Consider the following 21302-nt stretch of genomic DNA (forward strand, 5'->3'; position numbering starts at 1 on the left):
AACTAGGATCCATGAGGATGTGGGTTTGATCCCTGGCTTCTCTTAGGGGGCTGAGGATCCAGCGTTGCTATGAACTATGGGGTAGACTGCAGACATGGCTCAGATCCCACATTGCTGTGGCTGTGGCATAGGCCAGGGGCTGTAGCTCCGCTAGCCTGGGAACTTCCATATGTCACAGGTGCAGCTCTAAAAACCAAAAAAAAAAAAAAAAAAAAAAAAAAAAAGAGAAGAAAAGAATTGAAGTTAGTTTTGAACAATCAAGAAGGGTTGAAGAAACATTATTTATTGAGTATGGAGTTTTCTATATCTGGAATGATTTTCAAGAAAGCACCTCTGCCTCTTCCTAGAGTTGATGCTATATTCCCTTCCAGTTCATGGATCATCCTCCACTTAACTGCTAAGCGGGAAACTACAGGGCTTTTGTTAATGGCACCTCTTTCTTCCATTATTCTTCATTCATTTTAGACACTATCTAATTTCATAAATTTATCTCACATTTATTCCTTTAACAAAAATCACCCCCCCCCTTTGGCTTCATTTTAAATACTCATCACCATTGACTGGCTGCATTGTGTTAATTTTCTGACTAGCAGTTCTACTTAGATATTTCTCAACTTTCTGTCTACCTCAGTTATTGCCCCCTTGCTAACAAAATCTGAGTGGAGCAAAATGCTTATTCATTAACTTTAAGTCAGTCTTTACGTCATAGAGAATAGGGTTCGGCTCCTGTAAAAAGGCCCCCAGGACCCTCCATGAGTAGGAGCTATATGGCATCCACACCTAACATCCCTTCGATACAAGTCTCACTAAACTCTCAGTATATCCTCGACCTGGTCATCACATGTGTATTTTCTCAAGCTGTTCCCTTTCGCCATCCCCCACTTGTAAACATCCTTCCAGGCTCAATTCAGAGCTAAACTAATCATCAAACATTTCACCATACCCCACCCATCCTTGCTTCACTACTAAAGAGAGAAAGTGTTTCACTGATGTCTCTAAATAGCTTCCTTTATAATTCTCATAATAGCTCCCATGCTCTACTGTGTATCATAGGTCTTTGTATTTATGAATATCTTCTCTGCCAGGTCATTAACTTAGCGATGTGTTAGTTACTACTCTTTGTTTCCAAGCAACAGTGGCCAACTCAAGCTACCTTAAGCAAAAAAGAGACTTTATTAGGAGAATACAGGGGTGTGTCACGGAAACCTCCTAAAGGAGGTATGCAGACAGGCAAAGGGGAGAGATTTAGAAGTCTTTCTACATGATTCTGAATCTCTGCTCTCACCACTTAACTAGTATGTATCACTATGCATGATCATAATGAACATTCTATGGCTCAAGTTTCTCAGGTATAAAATGAGGCTGATAATAATAGTACTGGCATCCTAGGATTATTGCATGATTTAAAGCCCTTGGCACAGCTCTCATTAAATGTTATTTTAAAAACAAAGGTGGGAGGATAGGAAGTTTGATCCCAGGAAGGAACAGCAAGCCATCTGGAGTTCAGGCACCATTGCTCTGATTTGATGTTTCATTCCATCTCCTGCCATAGACTGAGTTTCTCTGCTCCTCATGGCTCATAGAAAACATTGCTTGTCCCGAGCTCATATGCTGTCCATCTCCCTACCTAGAAAAGTTCTGTCTCTGTCTCTGCTCCAAATGCTGGGGGAAGAGCCTGTGATGGACTCAATGTAGGTCCCAGCAGCTGCTCCAAGATTAATAAAAGAGTCCTTGAGCAAACAAGCAGATTCCATAAACCCATCTTTATGAGAAGGCATGGCCAAGAGACGAAGGTTTAGGGAGCAAACAAGGCAGGGAGTGATCCACCGAAATGTCTCATTGATTTTGCTCCCTCAGAATGTCCTTCTGTGCCTGTAGTTTGATTGCATCAAGTTCAATTCCTGCTTGCAGTTGGGGCTTGCTACTGCAAACTTGGTTGTTCCATGGACATCATTTGTTCAATTATTCCTTAAAAAATATTTGTAGAGTAACTTGTTCTGCTCTATATATCATGCCCATCTACTGAGGATATAATGGAGTGAGATAGCGTGCACTTCCTGACCTCATGATGCTAATATTTATTTCTGGCTGCTTTGACTTAAAACAAAAAAAATGTAACCTTCTTTTTATGACAAGCCCTCTCTGGTTTGTGAGTATTGATAACACTGTTAATTCTTGGCCTGCATCACTGGGCTTTCAATTCTGTTCTTCTCTTAACATTCGTTTTTGTGTTTTTTGAAGATTTAATTATATTGTCACAATTTAGGCAGGCTTTCCACCAGCATTCATTTTGGAACTGGAAATTACTCATCTCCTCCCAGTGCAACCCCAGAAGCACACAGGCATGAGTTCTAGACCCATCTCTACCACAGAAGACTTCTGTGCCTTTAGGGGACCCCTGAAGAGCTCTGGAGCTTTGTTCCTTCCCTTTAAACCAAGTCAATTAATAAGGGATGTTGACAAAATCATCCAGCTATAAAAATTTGTGATTATCTGGATTTTTATGAAAAAACGCATGATGGCTTCCACATTTAGAGGCACACAATCTTTACTATTTACTCTGTGTTAGTTATCCATCCCTTATCTTTCTCTTCATTGTGGTACCCTTGTCTTCATCCATCTCTTTCTGTGCACGTGGTGAGGGTATTGTGAGAACAGGGTAAGGCTGGATCAAAAAGAAACTAGAAGGAGATGATCAGCTCCTTCCAGAACTCCCAGCAGATGACCTCAGTCACTGTCTTTCTAAGAAGGGCTGGACCACCAATTTTGCTCCAAAGCTTCACTTTTCCTCTCACAGTCTCTGTAGCTCTGTCTGTCCTCTCCTTTTGCCCCACCTCACAGCACAGTTCTCCCCACTAATTTCTTGGCTCAGCTCCATGTTTTTTCTCTAATCTCAAATTCACCCCCACCTCCATAGGTTTCTTGTTGTTGATTTTCTCCTCCAATGTGGCATCATTCTTTACCCCCATTCAGTGAGCCCCGTCCTTTATGGCTTCCAACTCCCATATCTCTCCATTCACAGCCCCCCTACTCTGACTCCTACCCAACTTTCTCCCTCATTGATCACACACACCTCCTGTCTCTCCCTCTCTATCCTCTTCACACACTTGTTAAAGCCCAGATTTACTGAGTGTCATGTACCATGCTATGGGATAAGCGCTTTCCATGGAAGATCACATTCAATACTAACAAGCTCGTGAGTCAGGGCTATTTAACTTCATTTTACAGTTGACGGAACTGAGAGGTAAAGTAACATCATCCAGACAACACAGTTAAGAAGTGGCAGAGCAGGTTCAAGCAGAAGTCTGTCTCCTAAAACTGATCTTGTCAGCAGGAGGCTATAGGTTCTCCATTTATTTTTACATTTACTGCTACCTCACCCCTGTCCTACCTCTACTGAAATGACCCATTTCAAAGTTTGCCAATGGCATAAATCCAGTACATTTCCCCGGGTCTCATTTTCCCTAACTGTCTGTGGTGTTCATCTGCATGGTGTAAGTATTTTGGGAAACTTTTTCCACCTGGTCTTCTGACATTGAACTTCCCTGTGAACGAATTCATCCACCTTCTCCTAATTCCAAAAGGTGAGTGATCCCTCAATACCAGGATTTGAATCTCTGCTCTTCTTATTTAGACAGATTTCTTCAGAGAACTCAGAAATGGAATAAATCAAGATGAAATTTTTTAAAATTTTTAATTGCTTTAAGAGATAACTGAGTGCCTAAAGCCAAAAAAAATTAGCAATATATTGTGAGTTTATATATGAAAAAGTAGAAGGTAGGGAAACATTAACACAAAGGGTGGGTAGAAGGAATTGAGAATATAGTGATGTAGGGTCCATCTCTACATGTGGCACAGATACTTGAAGGTAGGCTGTAAAATAATATTAATTTCATTTTGTTAATTTATACTGTAAACCGTAGGGTAAATACTGAACAACTGAAAGAGGAGGTAGAAATATTAAGAAAGAGATAAAATGAAATCATAAAAAATGCTCAGTTGATAAAAGAAAAGAGAAAAAGAAGAAAAACAAAACGTAGAACAAGCAGAACAAATGAAAACTAGCTAACAAAATGACAGATCTTCATCCAACCATATCAGTTGGTATCTTAGTTCCAACTGGCTATGCTGATAGGGCAGTACTCTCCCGTCTCCCAACATAAATAAAGGCTCAAACACAGGGATGTTTGTTCCTCACTCATTGAATAGTCCACTGCACATATTCCTGTCAGCAGGTATCTCTCCTCCAGCTGGTATCTCTCCTCCAGCAGGTATCTCTCCTCCAGCTGGTCACTCAGGGACCCAGGCTCCTTCTATTTTGTGGCTCACTATTCCCTCAGGCCTTATTGTCATATGCATTTGACTATCAAAAAGGAAGAAGACACAGAGTTTCCGGGAAGACTTGTTCTGGAAATGGCCTGTGTCACTTTGTTCACGTGCCATTGCTAACCCGCCGTCTCACAGCCTCATCTGCACAGAAGGGCAGTTTGGTCACATCCCTCTAGCTGAGTCCTGGAAGAGGAGGAACCAATTTGTTGGTGAAGGGCCAGCACTGTCTGCTACAGAGGCACAGTTAAATGGAAAGGTTAGAAAATTTCAAACTTTATTATCCATAAAAGTCACCTTGGAGTTTGGAACAATGCACATACGTGGGCTTTACAAGAAAAAAAATTTGGATTTGTGGGTAGAGCACAGAAAGCTGCATCTTGAATGAAGTGGTTTTAACTCAGGTGATTCTGATGCTCCTCGGGCCTCGTTCTAAGAAACGCTGCATGAGGCGGGAGGGTCCACTGTGGACACTGGAGGGGGAGAGGCTGACCTCTGAGATGTCCTCTGGAAGAATGGTCGCCCGTATGTTCTGGGATCAGCAGCCTCAGCATAATCTGGGAGTTGTCCGAAAGGCAGAGGCCCGGGCTCCACCTTGGACCTATCAAGTGAAATCATCTGCTCAGTTGGGTTTGAGGAGAAAGGGTCTAATTGTTATATGCTGAGAGATTAGAGCACATGGAGGGTAGCCGAAGGAGTGCAGATGGGAGCCAGCCCTCTCCACTCAAGAACAGACAGGAAGAGATGATTCTGAGAGGAATGGTCTGTAGGATTTGGATTGAATCCAAGAAGCGAGAAAATAGAGCCAGAGGTGGGCCCATGAACTTCTGGGGTGCTGTCCAGGCAGAAGGCAGTGATTGGGAAAGAAGTATGCACATTCAGGAATATGGCTCATTTGTCCTCTATGAGAACTCCTAATTACCAGCGGTATATATTTTCAATAGGTCATTTTTAACAACCTAGAAATACAAAGGAGTTATATCAAATATAGTTACTATCCCACTCTTTTATCTTCCATTTTCTTATGACCATTTTTCCATACCATTATATTTTCTTCAAAAAATTTTAGTTGTCTCATATTCGTCCATCTTCCATAACGTATTTTTTTTTTTGTCTTTTTGTGTTTTTAGGGCTGCACCCGCAGCATGTGGAGGTCCCCAGGCTGGGGGTCTAATCGGAACTGTAGCCGCCGGCCTATGCCAGGGCCACAGCAATGCCAGATCTGAGCCGCGATCTACACCACAGCTCAGGGCAACGCTGGATCCTTCACCCACTGAGCGAGGCCAGGGATCAAACCCTCAACCTCATGGTTCCTAGTCGGATTAGTTTCCACTGCACCATGGGAACTCCCTCCATCTTCCATAACTTATTAACTATTTCCCTAGTGTTGGACATTTTGCTTGTGGACTTTTTTCCCATTGTTACAAATAATGATACAAAGAATAGCCATCCTTGGATGTAAACCTATATTAACATTTCTGGCTATTTTTCTTGGGCTAGCTCCCTAGAATTACAATCGATGGGTCCACAGTCATTTACTTTCTCAAGTGTCTTGAAAATGTTAAGTTGTGTAGGGACTTTTCAGAAAATTGAAGAAAGTCTGATGAGAAAATGAGGTATTTGGGTTAGTCGGTGCTCTTCCTAATTCATGCCCCTCCCCCCAGACTGGTTATAAGGATTAAATGACACCAGGGTATAAAGTGTTTAGTGATGCACCTGGCATTTAATAAGCATATAGTCAGCGCTTACTATATGTTAACTATTAATACTAAAACAGTAGCACCCAGGTGCTACACTTGTCACACGCTGCCTCATACGAAGGAAGCAGGGACCGCCACTTGCCTTCTCGAAGCCACGGTTTCTTCATCAGCAAATGAGCATGAATTACTGCCCACTCCACCTCGATTTTGTGGCGCTTTCTGTGACACATGTGGCACACGCTATTTGTAATAAAATAGGCATTCAATCTGCGGTCACTAACAGTATTTATGATTTTCTCGGTCTGCTGAAATTGAAAATTTCCTCATTATTGGAATCTCCTTGTTCTCTGTACACAACCACCTTCCCACCTCAGTTTGAAATATCCTCAATGAAGGTGTGAATCTAATCTGTCTCATTATGTGTGGCGAGACAAAGAGGGGGTGAAGCACGTAGGAAACCTTTCAAAGACAAGAGAGGGTCTGTGAAAGCATTAGCGATCAGTCATGTTAGCTTAGTCACCCTCTGCAGCAAGGCATACACCCACACGTGTCATGATTCACACACCGGTTTTGGTGTACATTTCAGTGTACGTTTCAGTGTAATCAAACCCTGGGCTTGGTTCGTGTGTGCCAGCAGTTCATTAACTGTGGTTTACAAAGCCTGGTATGTTCCCCACACACATGAATGGCAAGTCGTTGGTACCATGTCAATATGCAGTAACTCTTTAGGTGCTATTTAAGAAGCAGCTCAGGGTGATCTGGGCTCCCTGGAAAGGGAGATGTGACCCATGAGTGACACTGGTCTTGCTGCTGGGGAGAAGTTGTACCTCCCGTAAGGATAATTCCAATCCTGGATAATTACAATATAGGAGGGAACATTAGCAATGAGGAACAAGGTGAGGAGAAAAATACTAGGAAAATGAGTGTATTTTAAAATATTTTATCCTACATGAATATTTGTCTTTTTTCCCCATGAGGAACTTACATCCCCCAATGAGTAATTTCATGCTCAGGATTGATGGGTTATTTTAAATTAAATCTAACATTATTACAGATTTTTAAAGAAAAATTTAGTCTGAGAGGTTAAAAAAAATGTAGATATCTTTTCAGCAAATAACATTACCAAAAATTGTATGTGTTCCTTGAGACGTTGGACCTAAAGTTTTAGATTTCATGAAGTATTTGGAAATCAGACACATGTAGAAGATTATACATTTTGGAAAATGATTTCTTTGCTTCATCATATTTCTCAGTTTTGTTTGGAGAATACATTCTTACACTACCAAGACAATATCGAGCTGATAACTGAAAGCCACAGCTAATTTGCCTTTTTTCTCAGCCTCAAGTCCAAGTTCACATCTGGGAAGCCCACATAACTGCACTCACCAGGTTTGTCATAGCCTGGATCACTACATTAATAGCTTTTATCATGAGCTTGGGGGAAAGTGGGAGCCAAGGACATCTCCATCCTTTGAGTCCTTAGTTTGTTTCATTTTTAGGGAGAATTTGTTCCCTGAGCTCTAGAAAGAATTATTTCTTATTTAGTAACAGTGAACTACTTCTCAGTGACAGACAAAATAGAGAGTGATTTTCATTTCTCACACTGATCTCCATGAGCTGCAGGGCTTTGTATGTATTCCAAATTCCTGGCACATAGAACGTGGTTAATAAACATGTTCAAGTCAAAGGGAGGATAATAAAAAAATATACTGATTATAATGAACCGCAGTTTACGTGTTATACACCATTAGTAAAAGTTTCCTTATTTTAAAAGTAAGAAAATATTTATTTGACTAGCATAAACCTATTTATTTACGTTATTTGCCATTTTCTGGGCTGGAACCCAGTGGCATTTAAAGGCTTGACTTAACCTTGGTGGATTTTGGTGTTACATCGCCACCTTGTGGTTACTAGGCTGAAGATGTTTGTCTCACAACAAAACCAAATGCTTTGTTTTTTCAATACAGGGGGCAGAAAACCATTTATTTTTACTCGTGTGCTCACACTCGCATACACAGACACACACCAGGAACCTGAGAATCTGAAAGCAGTGTTTTATTGCTTGGAGACAAAGAAATATGTAAGAGAAAGTATCTAAGAATAATCTTTTAACGTAGACCATCTCTTGTATGATAAAATAAGCTATGTGACCCATCTGCTATGATTGAATACATAGGAATATTATAGTAAATGTAATGTATTTGCTATAATACCATGATTTCAATAATAAAGTGCAAATATGTTTCCTCTATTTACCATAAAGAACAGATGAATAGAAGAAATCATGTTTTCCTTCCTGCTCTTCTAAGAACGTGTTTACGTTATATAATGTACCACTTTTAAGGAAACATAAAGAAAACATACATAGTGAAATCACATTTTCTTAGATGACTGTGACTAGGAATTTCCAAAGTGACTTGTTTAGAAATAAAATCATCTAACTGAGTGTATGAGTAACACAGTCCATCGAGAAGATCTTTTTTCCTGAGGAACAGAATTGCACATTTAATAGAGGACGGAATTTAGAGAATATTATGTAGAAAGTTTTGTTTTTAAAGTCCTGTGATTCTTTTTTAAAGAGACACTTTAAAAGGAACATGTATCTTAATATTCTCTTTCACAGGTAAGGTGTATATTCATAAACTTGCTTTAAATATGCTTATTTAAATTTTCATCTACGTATTGCTCTTAGAATTGATGTAGTTAATTTGTGACTGGCACTGACAGAAAGAGAGTCTGTTCCAGAGCTTATGTGTTGGTAGGCAAGAGGGAAGGGCCATTTTCTAGGTCGTGAACCCAGATCCTCTCTGAGATTAGCCTTGCAGTCTTACCCCCCCAGAAAGATCAGTTAGTTGCAAAATAATATTGTTAATCAAGAAATACTGTCTTGCATGTATGTATTCTCATTCTCGTTTTTTAACTGTCATTCTATTACAGGCTGCTGTTTGCAGAAACCTTGCTTTTTCTCTTTCAAATTACATATGCTAATTCCATTTGTTGCAGGGCCATTGGAAAACAAGCAATTAAAATAAAAGAAATTACCTCTAATCACACCACCCAGTGATCACTGCTGTTAGCATTTTAGTATTTCATCAAATTCTTTTTTTTTTTTGAAAATGAGATTATGACTCCAAATGCTGTTATATTATCCTGTAACCTGTGTCTTTCCTTTAGCGATGCATTTGCATGGCATTTGTCATTCCATTTTATAGTTACACCTTGATTAATTTAAATTAGTCACCACTGCCAACATTTGGATTGTTTTCAAATCTTTATTTTATTTTATTTTATTTTATTTTATTTTTTTGTCTTCTTTCTTTTTAGGGCTGCACCCAAGGCACATGGAAGTTCCCAGACTAGGGATCCAATCAGAGCTATAGCTGCCGGCCTACGCCACAGCCACAGCCACGCCAGATCCGAGCCACGTCTGCAACCTACACCACAGCTCATGGCAACTCCGGATCCTTAACCCACTGAGCGAGGCCAGGGATCAAACCTGCATCCTCATGGATACCAGTCGGGTTCGTTAACCACTGAGCCCTAATGGGAACTCCCAAATCTTTATTCTTATAAAACATGCTGGGATGGATCTATATATGAAAGGGGGTTTGTTTCATGTGGGACACACATACACTCACTCATATATATTTATTTGTTTCTATTTCTTAACTAATTATTTCTTTAGGATTTGTGAGATATTCCTAGGAAGAACTTTTTTGATAGGAAATCCTGGAATGATGGATATTGGCCACTAAGACGAATCACTACCTAATTGCGCAACAGAAAGAAAGAAAAACCCTGCAATGTATTTTCCTAGCAGTTTAAGTCTTCTGTTTACCTCCAGTTCCTTTTTGTCATGTGTGTTTGTTGAAGTCTGATGCCTTTTTGTCATGTGTGTTTGTTGAAGTCTGATGCACACACAGAAAATCACACAAATGATACTCTCTCGTGGTGGGCTGCCTTTTTGTCATGTGTGTTTGTTGAAGTCTGATGCACACACAGAAAATCACACAAATGATACTCTCTCGTGGTGGGCTGAAGCTGTCCTTTGTCTATCATGCTGGCCCTGCCTTCACTACCTCAAACTCTTTTGGGTCTTCTCTCAAAAACTGGTTTCCTTGAAAAGCTCATCAGTCTTGGTTACCTCCTTGCTGCCCCGGGGCACGGAGCTTTTCTCAAATTAAAGCTGCCTCATATCCACAGGTCATGAAGGGTGAGATGGATGAGAACCTTGCCTTAGGGTTCCTACACCTAATGGTACAGAAAATCACAGGGGTGGGGGGTGAGGGGTGGGAGGGTGCTGTAAAGAAATACCAATGCCTGACCCCATGCCAGGACAGAGATTCTGGGGAGAAGCAACTTGGGTGTCAGTTTTTAAAATTCTCAGGTGATTAGACTGGGTAGGGACCGAGAACCACTGAAACTTCTGTCTCCTTGAGTGACAGATTCAATTCTACTGAATTAACCTATAGGTGAGGATGCCTCTGCCTGTTTGGTGTGGTGGCAGACTCCCAGAGATGAGCCAGTGCCTTCACCGTTGTCTCTTCCAACCATGGGGCAGTTGCACAGATTTCACTCCTAGAGCACAGTTCCTTATACTTACTATTTGATGCACAGCAAAGGTAGATTGTCCTAAGCAGACCAGCACTTTCCATGGCCAGTATTAACACCCAAAGAGGACTGAGCTTTGAGAGAAGTCATGGTGATGGAGGAAGAGCCATGGACACCTTCCCATGTTGAGGAATATAATGAGGAGAAATGGAGGTGCAGAAGCACAACAAAATACATCTGTAAACATGCTTGAGGTCACAAAGACATCCGTGGCTTCTGGACTGTGGTTCTGCCCTAGGGAGCCTTGATCAACATCCTAACACTTGCAAAGGAAAGTCTAGAAGAGGTATTTAAAAAGTGCAGCTCCCTTGACAAATCAAAGGACCCAGGAGCCAACTGAGAGCTCCCAATGGCCAAATGGCAAACCACGGGGGCGACAGGACATCTAAAGGAATATTGTATTATAACCCAAAGTACTAAGTAAATTCCCATGTGTCTGTACGGAAGTAAATGTTTGACTAAATAAATAAATAGGGGAGAAGAGACACATGTCTCATATGGGTGTCATATGGGTGACTTCTGAATAATTTAGGTAGATATTCTCTACTCCTTAAGTGTGAGCTGCACAGATGACTTTTTCCAAAACGTGCAATATGGAAAGGGGGGCATGGGGACTTTCTAGTGCAGAAACCTCAAGGTTAACACCATGCATCATAAACCATGCAGTACAGTATACCCTTAACATGATGTGTTAAGAATGGCATTTCATCTCTGTTGCCCTCCTCACAAAACTTCAGGACGCCAGTCTAACCGTGACAGATACATCAGGCAAACCCAAACTGAAAGACATTGTACAAAACACAGGACTAGAACCACTCAACATTTGTCAGGGTCCACGAGGACAAAGGCAGTCTGAGAAGCTGTCACAGCCCACAGCGTCCTAAGGAGACACGACGACTCCTTATGTAAAGGGGTACCTGGGTGAGTTCTGACAACAGAGGAAGGACATTAGGTTCCAAACCATGGAAATCTGAATCATGCGTGCACTTTAGTTAATAATAATGTACTCAGCCTGGTTGGTTGGTTGTGACACATGCAACATAACAATGAAAGACATGAACAAGAGGGGAACTGTGAGTGTCATGTATGGGAATGCTCTGTACCTTCTTCACAAACTTCCTGAAAATCTAAAACCATTCTAAAGTCAAAAGTGTATCCAAAAAGAACAGGATGATTCCCCAGACCAGCAGTGAGAGCCGTGGGATCTTGTGAAAGACTGGAATTCTCAGGGCCCAGCCCAGACCTCTGGAGTCAGAAGCTGATCTAGCAGATTGGCTAAGACCTCTGCTCTCCAGTACCTCCCGTTTTAGATGCTGTCATGTTACCTTTTCCTCTGTATCCTGGAGTGAAGCTCAGAGGAGGCATCTTGGTGGCCTCCGAGTATCCAATCATCACTTTCCACAAAGGGGTGCTAAGTTTGCCTCTCTTTTCAAGTCTTTCAAATCTGATCCCCGGGGTCCTTTTCAGACCCCCTTGTGCTTGTATCTTTCACAAGCCCACACAGATCTCCACTTCAGCTGTCCCTGAACCGGTAACTGGAACCAACGTGCTTGTTTCCAGAGTTTAGAAATCACAGCAGAGTGTGAATTCTCTGGAGACAGACATGACCATGGGCAAATCGTGTGATCGCTCTGTACTGAAGTTTCTTCATCTGTGATTTAGGGATGATGAAGAGTATCTACCACCTGTGTTTTTAGGGGGATTGGGAGTCGTATCCTGAGGTGTTAATAATAATATCCAACCCTTAGTGGGAACCCTGTAAATGTGAGCTTGCGCTGTTGTTCGTGATGGATGTCCTGCCTCTTAAATGCCTCTTCACTTCCCCCAAAGCAGCAGGGTTTTGAGTGCAAAATAATGGCTCAGGAAAGATGAAGTGGATGGAGTGGGTGAATGGAGCCCACACAATACAAGTTCAAACACAGGGACAGCCCTGCCCCACTGCTCATCTTCGAAGGCACTTTGATTTTGACTTGGGATGTTGGAGATATTTCGTGTTGGCTATATTAGGCTTTTAGAATAAAGCTCAAAATGAGGTTGGAAAATACAACCCAGGTGTGAATGAATCTTACCTCAAGCTTCCCCCGCTACCTTTGTTCTGCTATCAAAGAAAACTCCCTTTCCGTTTTGATCTAAGGTTATTCTAGTTCCCGGTGATAGGCTAAGCAGAGTTTCTGTTTAGCCTAAAAGGTGAGATCAGTCAGAAAAGAAATCAACACCTCGGGGACTGTTCTCGCCGCAGGTGGGTAAGTGCATGTTTGGATAATAGTTCCAATTTTCCTTATTTGCTCTTTGGAACTGGTTAAATAGAAACTCAACAACTTATATGCCATAAAGAGACAAGCCTTGGGTGTTTTGGTTTGTTTTGCAGATGGGGATAAATGTGGTGGATTCTGCAGTATCCGGATTAGGGGGTTGCCCTTATGCAAAGGGTGCTTCTGGGAATGTAGCCACTGAGGATTTGGTCTACATGCTTAATGGCCTGGGGCTCAACACAGTAAGTTAACTTAGCATATTTTAATATTCATACATTCCTTGCAGACGCAAACTGGAATGCAGCTCAGATTTGGGAAGCAACTTTGAGGTCAAGTTTTACTACACTGTTGCTGTTTGCTAAAATGCACAGTGGGAAAATACAATAAAACTTCTTCAGGAGGGCTTTATAAAGTAACTTACTGCTATAGATCCATCACCAATAATGCTACCATTTCACATTTTTATGGTGCTTCATGACCTCCAAAGTACTATTTCATCTATTATCTGATTTGATTTCACACACACTTGGTGAGTTAGAGCCTGCTTTTGCTTTTATAATCGTTGTTTTTTGTCATTTTGTGTTCTTGCGTGAATGTTTTCCTTGGAGGAAACGGAGATCTTGATTTTCTCACAGTGACAACGAGGCTCCTGGAAGAGAGCCCAGGGCACTTTTAAAACGGCCAGTGGAGGAACAGAGCTTAAAAATTCTTAGTATGCAAGACACTGGACAGCAAGAATAGTCTTTTTACAAGTAGTACCTGAAAAAGCCATGGGCTCTGTAATAACACCCACCAAAATCATTACCTTCTTTTGCCACATGCTTGTGAAAATAACCTTCTAGTCTATAGGGCAGTTTTTTTTTTTTTTTTTTTTTTTTAAGGGAAAAGTTATAAAAGATAAGATATGTTTACAGATGGTTTGAAGTTTGGAGTTGAGAATGTTTTCTGAGATATGAAAGCATCACCTGGATTACCAAATGGCATTGGCCTCGCTTCTCCTCCCCTCCTCCCTCACTCTCCTTGGTGGTGCTCCTGCAGCAGAAAACTTGTCTGCAGCCACCATCTCTGCACCATTTGGTGGTTTCTCACCTCCACCCTCGCTCCTGCTCTCACCACCACTTGGAATGGCCCTAGTCCCCAGATTCTTTTTCCTCTGGGGAGTGAGGCACCATCATTCTCAAAAACGTATCTTCTAGCATTTTCCTGCTTCCGCGTTCCCAGCTGCCTTCCTCATAACCTACCAGGAGGTTGTATGACCTTCTTTCTGTCTAGCGCCCCCTGCAGCAGAGAGCTAGTATGACAGCTTATACACATTCAGTGCCTGTTGCCTAGAGAGGCTCAGTCATGTTCCTGGAAAGACCATAACACTTGGCACTAAGCCCTGGAAGCTATTGCCTCTCTTCTCTGGTTAGGAATAAATATTATTTCACTTACAAAGTAGTTTGATCATTTCCATAATTTCCATTAGAAATGTGTGGGCATGACAGTACCTAAAGGGAAGTATACGTCTTTCAAAAAATTTATTTTGTTGGAGTATAGTTGACATACACGATTGTGTTAATTTCTTCTCTACATGCTGTACAACAGTGATTCAGTTATATATTCTTTTTTGTATTGTTTGCCATTATGGTTTATTACAGGACATTGAATACAGTTCCCTGTGCTACACAGTAGGTCCCGGATGTGGCTCAGATCCAGGGTGGCTGTGGCATAGGCCTGCAGTTGCAGCTCCAGTTTGACTCCTAGCCTGGGAATGTCCATATGCTGCAGGTGCAGCCTTAAAAAGAAAAGAAAAAAAAAAAATCCTCCTCCATGCTGCCACGAAGATTTCATCTAAAACACAAAGGGGAGGATCTGCCGATGTGTGCCTTCTGCCGGAGCACATGTCAGCAGATTCCCATTTCCTGAAAAGCAAGGCGGTGTTCTGTCACCTAATGGGGCCTTTCATGCCTTTCCCAGTCACCTTCTCCCATGACTTTCCATATATCTCATGGTCGTTTTCAGATATCTGTACTCCTTTCTGTAGGCAGTGCCCCACCCTTCCTCCTTCTGCTCCAGGATGCCTACTCTTCGTACAAACCCTGCAAGCTTCAGATCAGGGTTCACCCCTCCTGGCACCATGCCCTCACACACTCCTCTCCGTTTATGTCCACTTCCTTTTGCACAGTGGCTTGACAGCCCTGCACCTCTGTTCTCATGAACATCCGGGGGCATCACTCTCTCAGTGACGTTAGTTACCGTGCAGAGTTTTCTGTTTAGGGTCCATATTGCCTGCAGTGCCCTAAAGACAGAAACTATATTCTACATGAATGTCTTGAAACCCAGACCCTGTCATAGTCTATGAGATATATGTAAGCACCGGATTTAAGTGCTTGATGATTTAATATTTAAATACAACCTTATTACATGGAGATATCTATTAATTAAATAAAATAGTAGAGAACGGCCAAAACAAAATTCTTCTTTGGTATGGTACCAGCAACTCTCCCTGAGTAATTGTTATAATTACTGGGAGTTCCCGTTGTGGCTTAGTGGTTAATGAATCTGACTAGGAACCATGAGGTTGCAGGTTCGATCCCTAGCCTCACTCAGTTGGTTAAGGATCTGGTGTTGTCCTGAGCTGTGGTGTAGGTCGCAGATGCGGCTCGGACCTGGCATTGCTGTGGCTGTGTTGTAGGTGTGGCGTGTACAGCTCTGATTGGACCCCTAGCCTGGGAACCTCCATATGCTGCAGGTGCGGACCTAGAAAAAGACAAAAAGACAAAAAATAAAATAAAATAAAATAAAAATAAATGGAATTACTGGAGAGGAAAGAAGAACACTGGTGACTAAACTCTTCCTATGGTCTTTTGTTAGATATAATCCAGAAACGAAAGACCCATGTAGCTAATTATTTACAAAATTTACATGTCACTGGATTAAGTATGTTAAACCAAAATATGACTGGCAGGTACTCCTCACAAAACCCTTGCCATTTTGATTCTTAGAAGTCAACTAACAGAAAACAGTGCTCTAAAAGTTTCTAGAGAGAAGTAATTTGCTATATTAAAATGATGGATCTCTCTATGATCATGGGTATGAAAAGCCCCTATGAGTATTTATACGTGTCTATTTTAGGAAAATAACAAACTTATATATATAAATTTTAAACACTACTCCTTAATAGCAAGGAAGCCTGACTCTGTCCAGTTTTAAGTCCACGTGGTTTCTAGTCCATGTGGAAGGAGGACCTAGGAACTTACAAAAATGCTCCGTGGAGGCAGATCTCTGATTAATCTGCCTGATGCTCATCTCCCCTGGTGACAGTGCAGGTGCGGGGTAGAGCCCTGGAAGGTAACTTTTGTCTCTATCAAGGCTGAGATGAGGAGCATGCCTTGAATCTGGTCTTCATACCCAACTGCCTATCTGTCATCCATGGATTTACCAAAGCCTTTCTTGATCCTATGTATGCTTTCAGGCAGTACAGCCCCTCAGGCAAACGTGCTCCAGATGTGTACCAAACACTGCTTCATTTTATTTGACTACCTCCTTCCCTTTCATACCAGTTATAGTGTTTTTGAATATGGTTAAAAATTATACATTCACCTTCCCTATATTTCTTATAGCTTTACCAGTATTTATCAGTATATTTTCATGTAGTAAGAGTTTTTTACCTTAAGTCCTTATCTATAAACTCCTCCAAACCATCATCACTTAAATTGCCCTTCACTGATATTTTGTAGAGTGTTTCTGGTTCCTTCATTGTTCTTCCTAGAGTTTAGTCATCAGCACAGATTTCACTGGGTTATTCAAGTATAGTTTTATACTAGGGTTCGATTCAAGATATGCTTAATAAAGCAGAACAATCTAAAATCTATGTAATTCCTGAAGACCAATGTCACCCCCATATCAATAAGGAACAACATTTGTACAGTAATGTTAAATGGTTAAGTAACTACTGATAAAATTAAAAGGAATCTGTTTTGTCTTCTTTCTCCCTAACCCCCCCACCCCACCCCTTTCCATCTGGCATCCCCCGCTTTGCCTCACCAGGGTGTGAATCTTTACAAAGTGATGGAAGCTGGCGACTTCATTTGCAAAGCGGTGAATAAAACTACAAACTCTAAAGTAGCACAAGCCTCCTTCCATGCTTGACTTAAATGCATTTGTGACTTAAGGCTGAGAAGATCCATTTCAGCTACAGATTCATCTGAAAATCATGACTGTCAACTTGTGCTGATACGGGAAGTAATAGACAAGAGTGGGGGAAAAATGGGGGTACTTTCACAAAGCGTATTATTGGCTAGATTACGAAGTCGTGGAGAAGAAATACCAGCCATCAAGTAAATTTCAAGCCGAGGCTAAATGAAAAATTTGTAGACGTGCTTTGAATGTGGAGAAAAGTCTACTCTATTGCTCTTACAGAAATAACTTTTTAATTTAGTAGATGTGAAAATTGACTTCAGATTTCCCTAAGTATCAAGTACTGTGTTAATACTTAATCAAGCTGGCTTAGCACAGCCTCCGTATTGTCAGTAGTTTATGAGCTCCTGCGTGGTGTGCAGAGTGTGTGGCCTTCATGTTATACGTTATGCCTCTGGATCTCGACTTTCCGTTTGCCAAGTCAGTTAAGTTATGGACCAAGCGCCAAATCTCCATCTGACCCTACATAATTTTTAGCAATAGAACTTTTATATTTCAAGTATGCTAACATCTGTTAACTATTTCAATGACTTTATCTTGTTCCAAGAGGCTGTGGTCAATGGCAAGATGCCACATCCTGGAAACATATGACCCCCCAGTCTGTCACATGCATCCAGTTTACCATACTTTCCCTTTCATCAGTTGTAGTAAAAAAAAAACAAAAAAACAAAAAAACAAAAAAAAACAAAAAAAACAGTGGGGTGTTGCTCAACAATTGAGAAATAAAAGGTACAACTTTCATCCCAATGTCTGAGTTACAGTGTTGAGAATAAATTGATGCATGTACCGTAATTCCCTTTTATAGTTTTCAGATCACTTCCAAATTATCCAAGAAATGTCACTGTTATCCTAATAATATTAAGGCAGTTATTAATTCATGGGAAAAAAATGTTTTCCATTGATTTAGGGTACTTTGATTAAATCACATCATTTTGGGGGGTTGACTTTTTATGATTTGTTTTTTTTTTTAATGTTGAAGTGGCTGAAATTCTGTCTTTTTAAATAGTATTGCCAGAAATAGCAAAAATTAATATGTCAAAGATGAGGAGAGGAGCAGGAGGGCTGTGTTAAGAAAAAACATTTTGGTAACCTATGGGATAGTATTATTATAGGCGGGTCAGTTCTGTTATTTATGTAGACTTCTCCAACAATACTGGCTGATTTTATCTTTGAATAAATTCAAATAGAACTTGAAATATGAAAGTGAGCACTGTGGACTTCCTTGTAAATATTCATCAAAACCACTGAAATAAAAAGAAATTCAAGAAAATAAGAGAAGTACTTATTGCAACTAAGTTAACTTTGAAGATGTACAATCAAAGAAAAGGATCTCAAGGGAAACATATTGGAAATTGACAAAACCAAACTAAGTTCCCATAGAAGAGGCTAACTCACGTTGTAATGGGTGACAGAGCAGGAGCTTGTCATCAGAACGGAGGGGTTCTTTGCATCTGGGTTAGTGCCGGGAGGAGGCAGTGCAAAGAGCAAATGAAATTGCAGCTCTTTCTGGATCTGTTACATCGTCTCTTTTCAGGAAGGCCGTGATCCTGCAGGCAGGGGCAACTATGGGTCACCTGCCCTAGTGAACACCATACAATACCATCATACAATACAAACCCATCCTCTGAAGAGACTGACTTTTCTTCTCTCTTACTGCAACTGTGAAGTTCTTAGTTTTGAGATGTTTGGGAAAGCATCTGTTCATGCAGATGGCTTATAGAAACAGCTAGGGGCAAAACGTTGCTGTTTAGAAATAAAAACCATGGACTCTCCAAAAGGCAGTGCAAGTGGTCAGAAGCCCAGGTATAGCCTCGCACGTACTTAGAAGCACACACGCATCAGTGGACTAATTCATATCCCAGAATACCTCACCGTTCCTAGGTACACTCTCTACAGAGAAGTTTGTGCTTTAGATATTTGTTATCCTTCCCTGACTCTAACCATCTACACCTCTTTCCTAACTTAAAGTTTCTTTTCTGGTTTGGTGGGGAAAAAAATCACATAATCAAATAAAGCTGCCTGAAGTCTATGGATAGAATCCCCATCCAATGCTATGTTTCAACTAACCAGGCAACCTTGGGACCATTGTAGGACGTACCCAAACAACCCACCCATGCATAGACCCCTGCTGTTAGCCCTGGGGAAAGCCTTAGGAATGGCAAAACGATCGTGACCTTTATTGAAACACATATCCAAATCATCTTTTATGACATCTGCTCTACTCTGAAGACTAGAAATTTTCTAAATTCTGGATTCATGAAATTCACAAAGTAAATCAAGGGAAACCGCCTATGACTTGCTGCAAAAATTCAGAACGCCCTTTTGTGCTGTTTAGTCTGACCATGATAACATTTAATAAATACCATGTTAGCTGTACTTTTATGGCTCTTCTTTTCTATATATGTGCATTGTGTGTCTCCAGAATGATGAACTCCAGACATAAGAGTTAGTTAGCATCAAATAAATAAGCCACAAATGATCCCATCACAGCAGTAAAGGAGAGATAAAATAAGACCTAGGAACCATCCACAAAGCTGTATTAAATAGGCAAGTGAAGAATTGCTGTGAATAATCATTTGCAAAGTGCTTTTGTGGACTAGAAGGTGTAAGTTTTATGCTTGTGTGGGGCAGGCTTAAAAGTTAAAAGAATAGTTTTGGGGCTAGAACTTGGGAGGAGTGGATGGACTGGGGAGAAAGGCACAAAGGGAGGGATATAGGGATGGAGGAAGAAAAAGATGGTGAAGAGAGGGGCTGAGAAACTGTATTTATGTCCTGCCTTTGAGCAGCTCCAGTGGAAGGTACCTTCTGCTCTGGTAGTGGGATCAGTTAGGCTGCTTTAAACCACAGGCAGTAGAAAACCTGATCTCAATAGGCTTAAACAACAATAACAATTTTCTCAAATATCTCAGAAATACTGTTTTTCAACCCTCCTTTAGCTCAGTGGCTCAATCATGTTAAGATAAAAGTTTCTGCCTGTTTCCCTGTTGGCACCTCCAGGCTCCTGCTCCTTGGAATTGCAAGACATTTGTGGGACTTCTGGGCCTCACATTCCCCACAGTGCTCAGCCTCTGCTGAGGGCTTTTTCTTCTGACATGCCTTTTTTTTCCCCCATGAATAGAGAACATTTCCTGACCCCATCCCAAACTTCCTGTCTTGTTTCCCTGGGCAGAACATTATCACATACCCCTGCCTTAACCTCTCATGTGGGGAATAGACCATTAGGATATACCAGCCAAGGTCACGGGTGACCTTGAATGGATCTGTACAGTGGTGGGAGAAGAGAACCCCATGGAAGCACTCCTGATGAGACAAGGGAGAAGAACTGAAGGCAGATGAGCTAACAGCTCTAAGGAAGGAGTCACATCCAAGTTCTTTGAGATGGGAGGAAAGGATAGAAAAAGTTCCAAACATGAGAGGTGTAGGTTTTAAAGGGAAAGAGTTCACCTTGCTAACTGGTCCCTATTGTTTCAGGAAGGTCGGAAGTGAGGTCTGCATGCATTACACATGGGGGGTGGAATGGGAGCTTGAGAAGCATGGTCAAGTGTGAAACCACCAAGAGCAATATTAGAAGTTAGCTCACTCTAAAAAATAGTACAAATGAACTTATTTACAAAACAAACAGAACCATAGACAGAGAAAACAAACTTAGGTTACCAAGGGAAAGGAAGGAGAGGGATAAATTAGGAGGATGGGATTAACACATAACACTACCTTATATAAAATAGATAAGAATTTACAGTATAGCAAAGGGAACTATATTCAACATTTTATAATAACATAGTAGAAAGGAAATATATATATATATATATATATATATATATATATATATATATATATACTGACATATATGTAAACATCTATATGTATGTATAACTGAATCACCTTGCAGTATACTTGAAACTTACACAATATTGTAATCAACTGTACTTCAATTTTTTTAAAAAAAGAAGCCACTTACTCTGTTAAAGTTTTCCAGGGACTAAGTCCACTTCTCGTTCTTCATGTTACCTTTACAACTTTGTGTTCCATATGCTGCCCTTCTACTTGAAGCATTTGATTTCTTGTGGCCCAGCTCTATCCCAGGTCCTACAATATCCTTCATCCTTCACCCTACCACCTCTTAGTTATTTGGTCCCCTCCTTCTCTCTATTGTGTTTAACTGTAGACTCACAAATACAAAATTACCTACACCCCTACTTATCCAAATGGCCAGTGGGGTTGTCATCACTTG

The 21302-nt window shown here is 40.9% G+C and overlaps 2 protein-coding genes across 16 annotated transcripts in view; one reads left to right on the plus strand and one right to left on the minus strand.

Annotated features, from left to right (window-relative positions):
* TAP1 (transporter 1, ATP binding cassette subfamily B member) overlaps positions 1 to 21302 on the minus strand; it is a 682515-nt gene that overhangs the window by 652478 nt on the left and 8735 nt on the right. The gene's annotated exons all lie outside the window — the stretch shown is intronic.
* The window catches only part of HMGCLL1 (3-hydroxy-3-methylglutaryl-CoA lyase like 1), a 199151-nt gene that overhangs the window by 119548 nt on the left and 58301 nt on the right, over positions 1 to 21302 (plus strand). For 13 of the 15 annotated variants that reach the window (XR_014809897.1, XR_014809900.1, XR_014809899.1 and 10 more), the window contains one exon: positions 13006 to 13131. Coding sequence is in view for 3 of the 15 variants with exons in the window: in XM_084967779.1 (XP_084823905.1) it covers positions 13006 to 13131 (126 nt within the window). In the remaining 12 variants the exon portion in view is untranslated. Of the gene's footprint in view, positions 1 to 13005; positions 13132 to 16921; positions 19448 to 21302 lie in introns of those variants that run through there. The other 2 variants (XM_003356605.5, XM_084967780.1) reach the window with 1 other exon arrangement.

The sequence above is a fragment of the Sus scrofa genome, chromosome 7, assembly GCF_054392235.1.
Source record: "Sus scrofa isolate SSC_HxYL_T2T_F1_AM1 chromosome 7, Sscrofa_HxYL_maternal_Yorkshire_Landrace_v2.0, whole genome shotgun sequence".
Taxonomy (NCBI): domain Eukaryota; kingdom Metazoa; phylum Chordata; class Mammalia; order Artiodactyla; family Suidae; genus Sus; species Sus scrofa.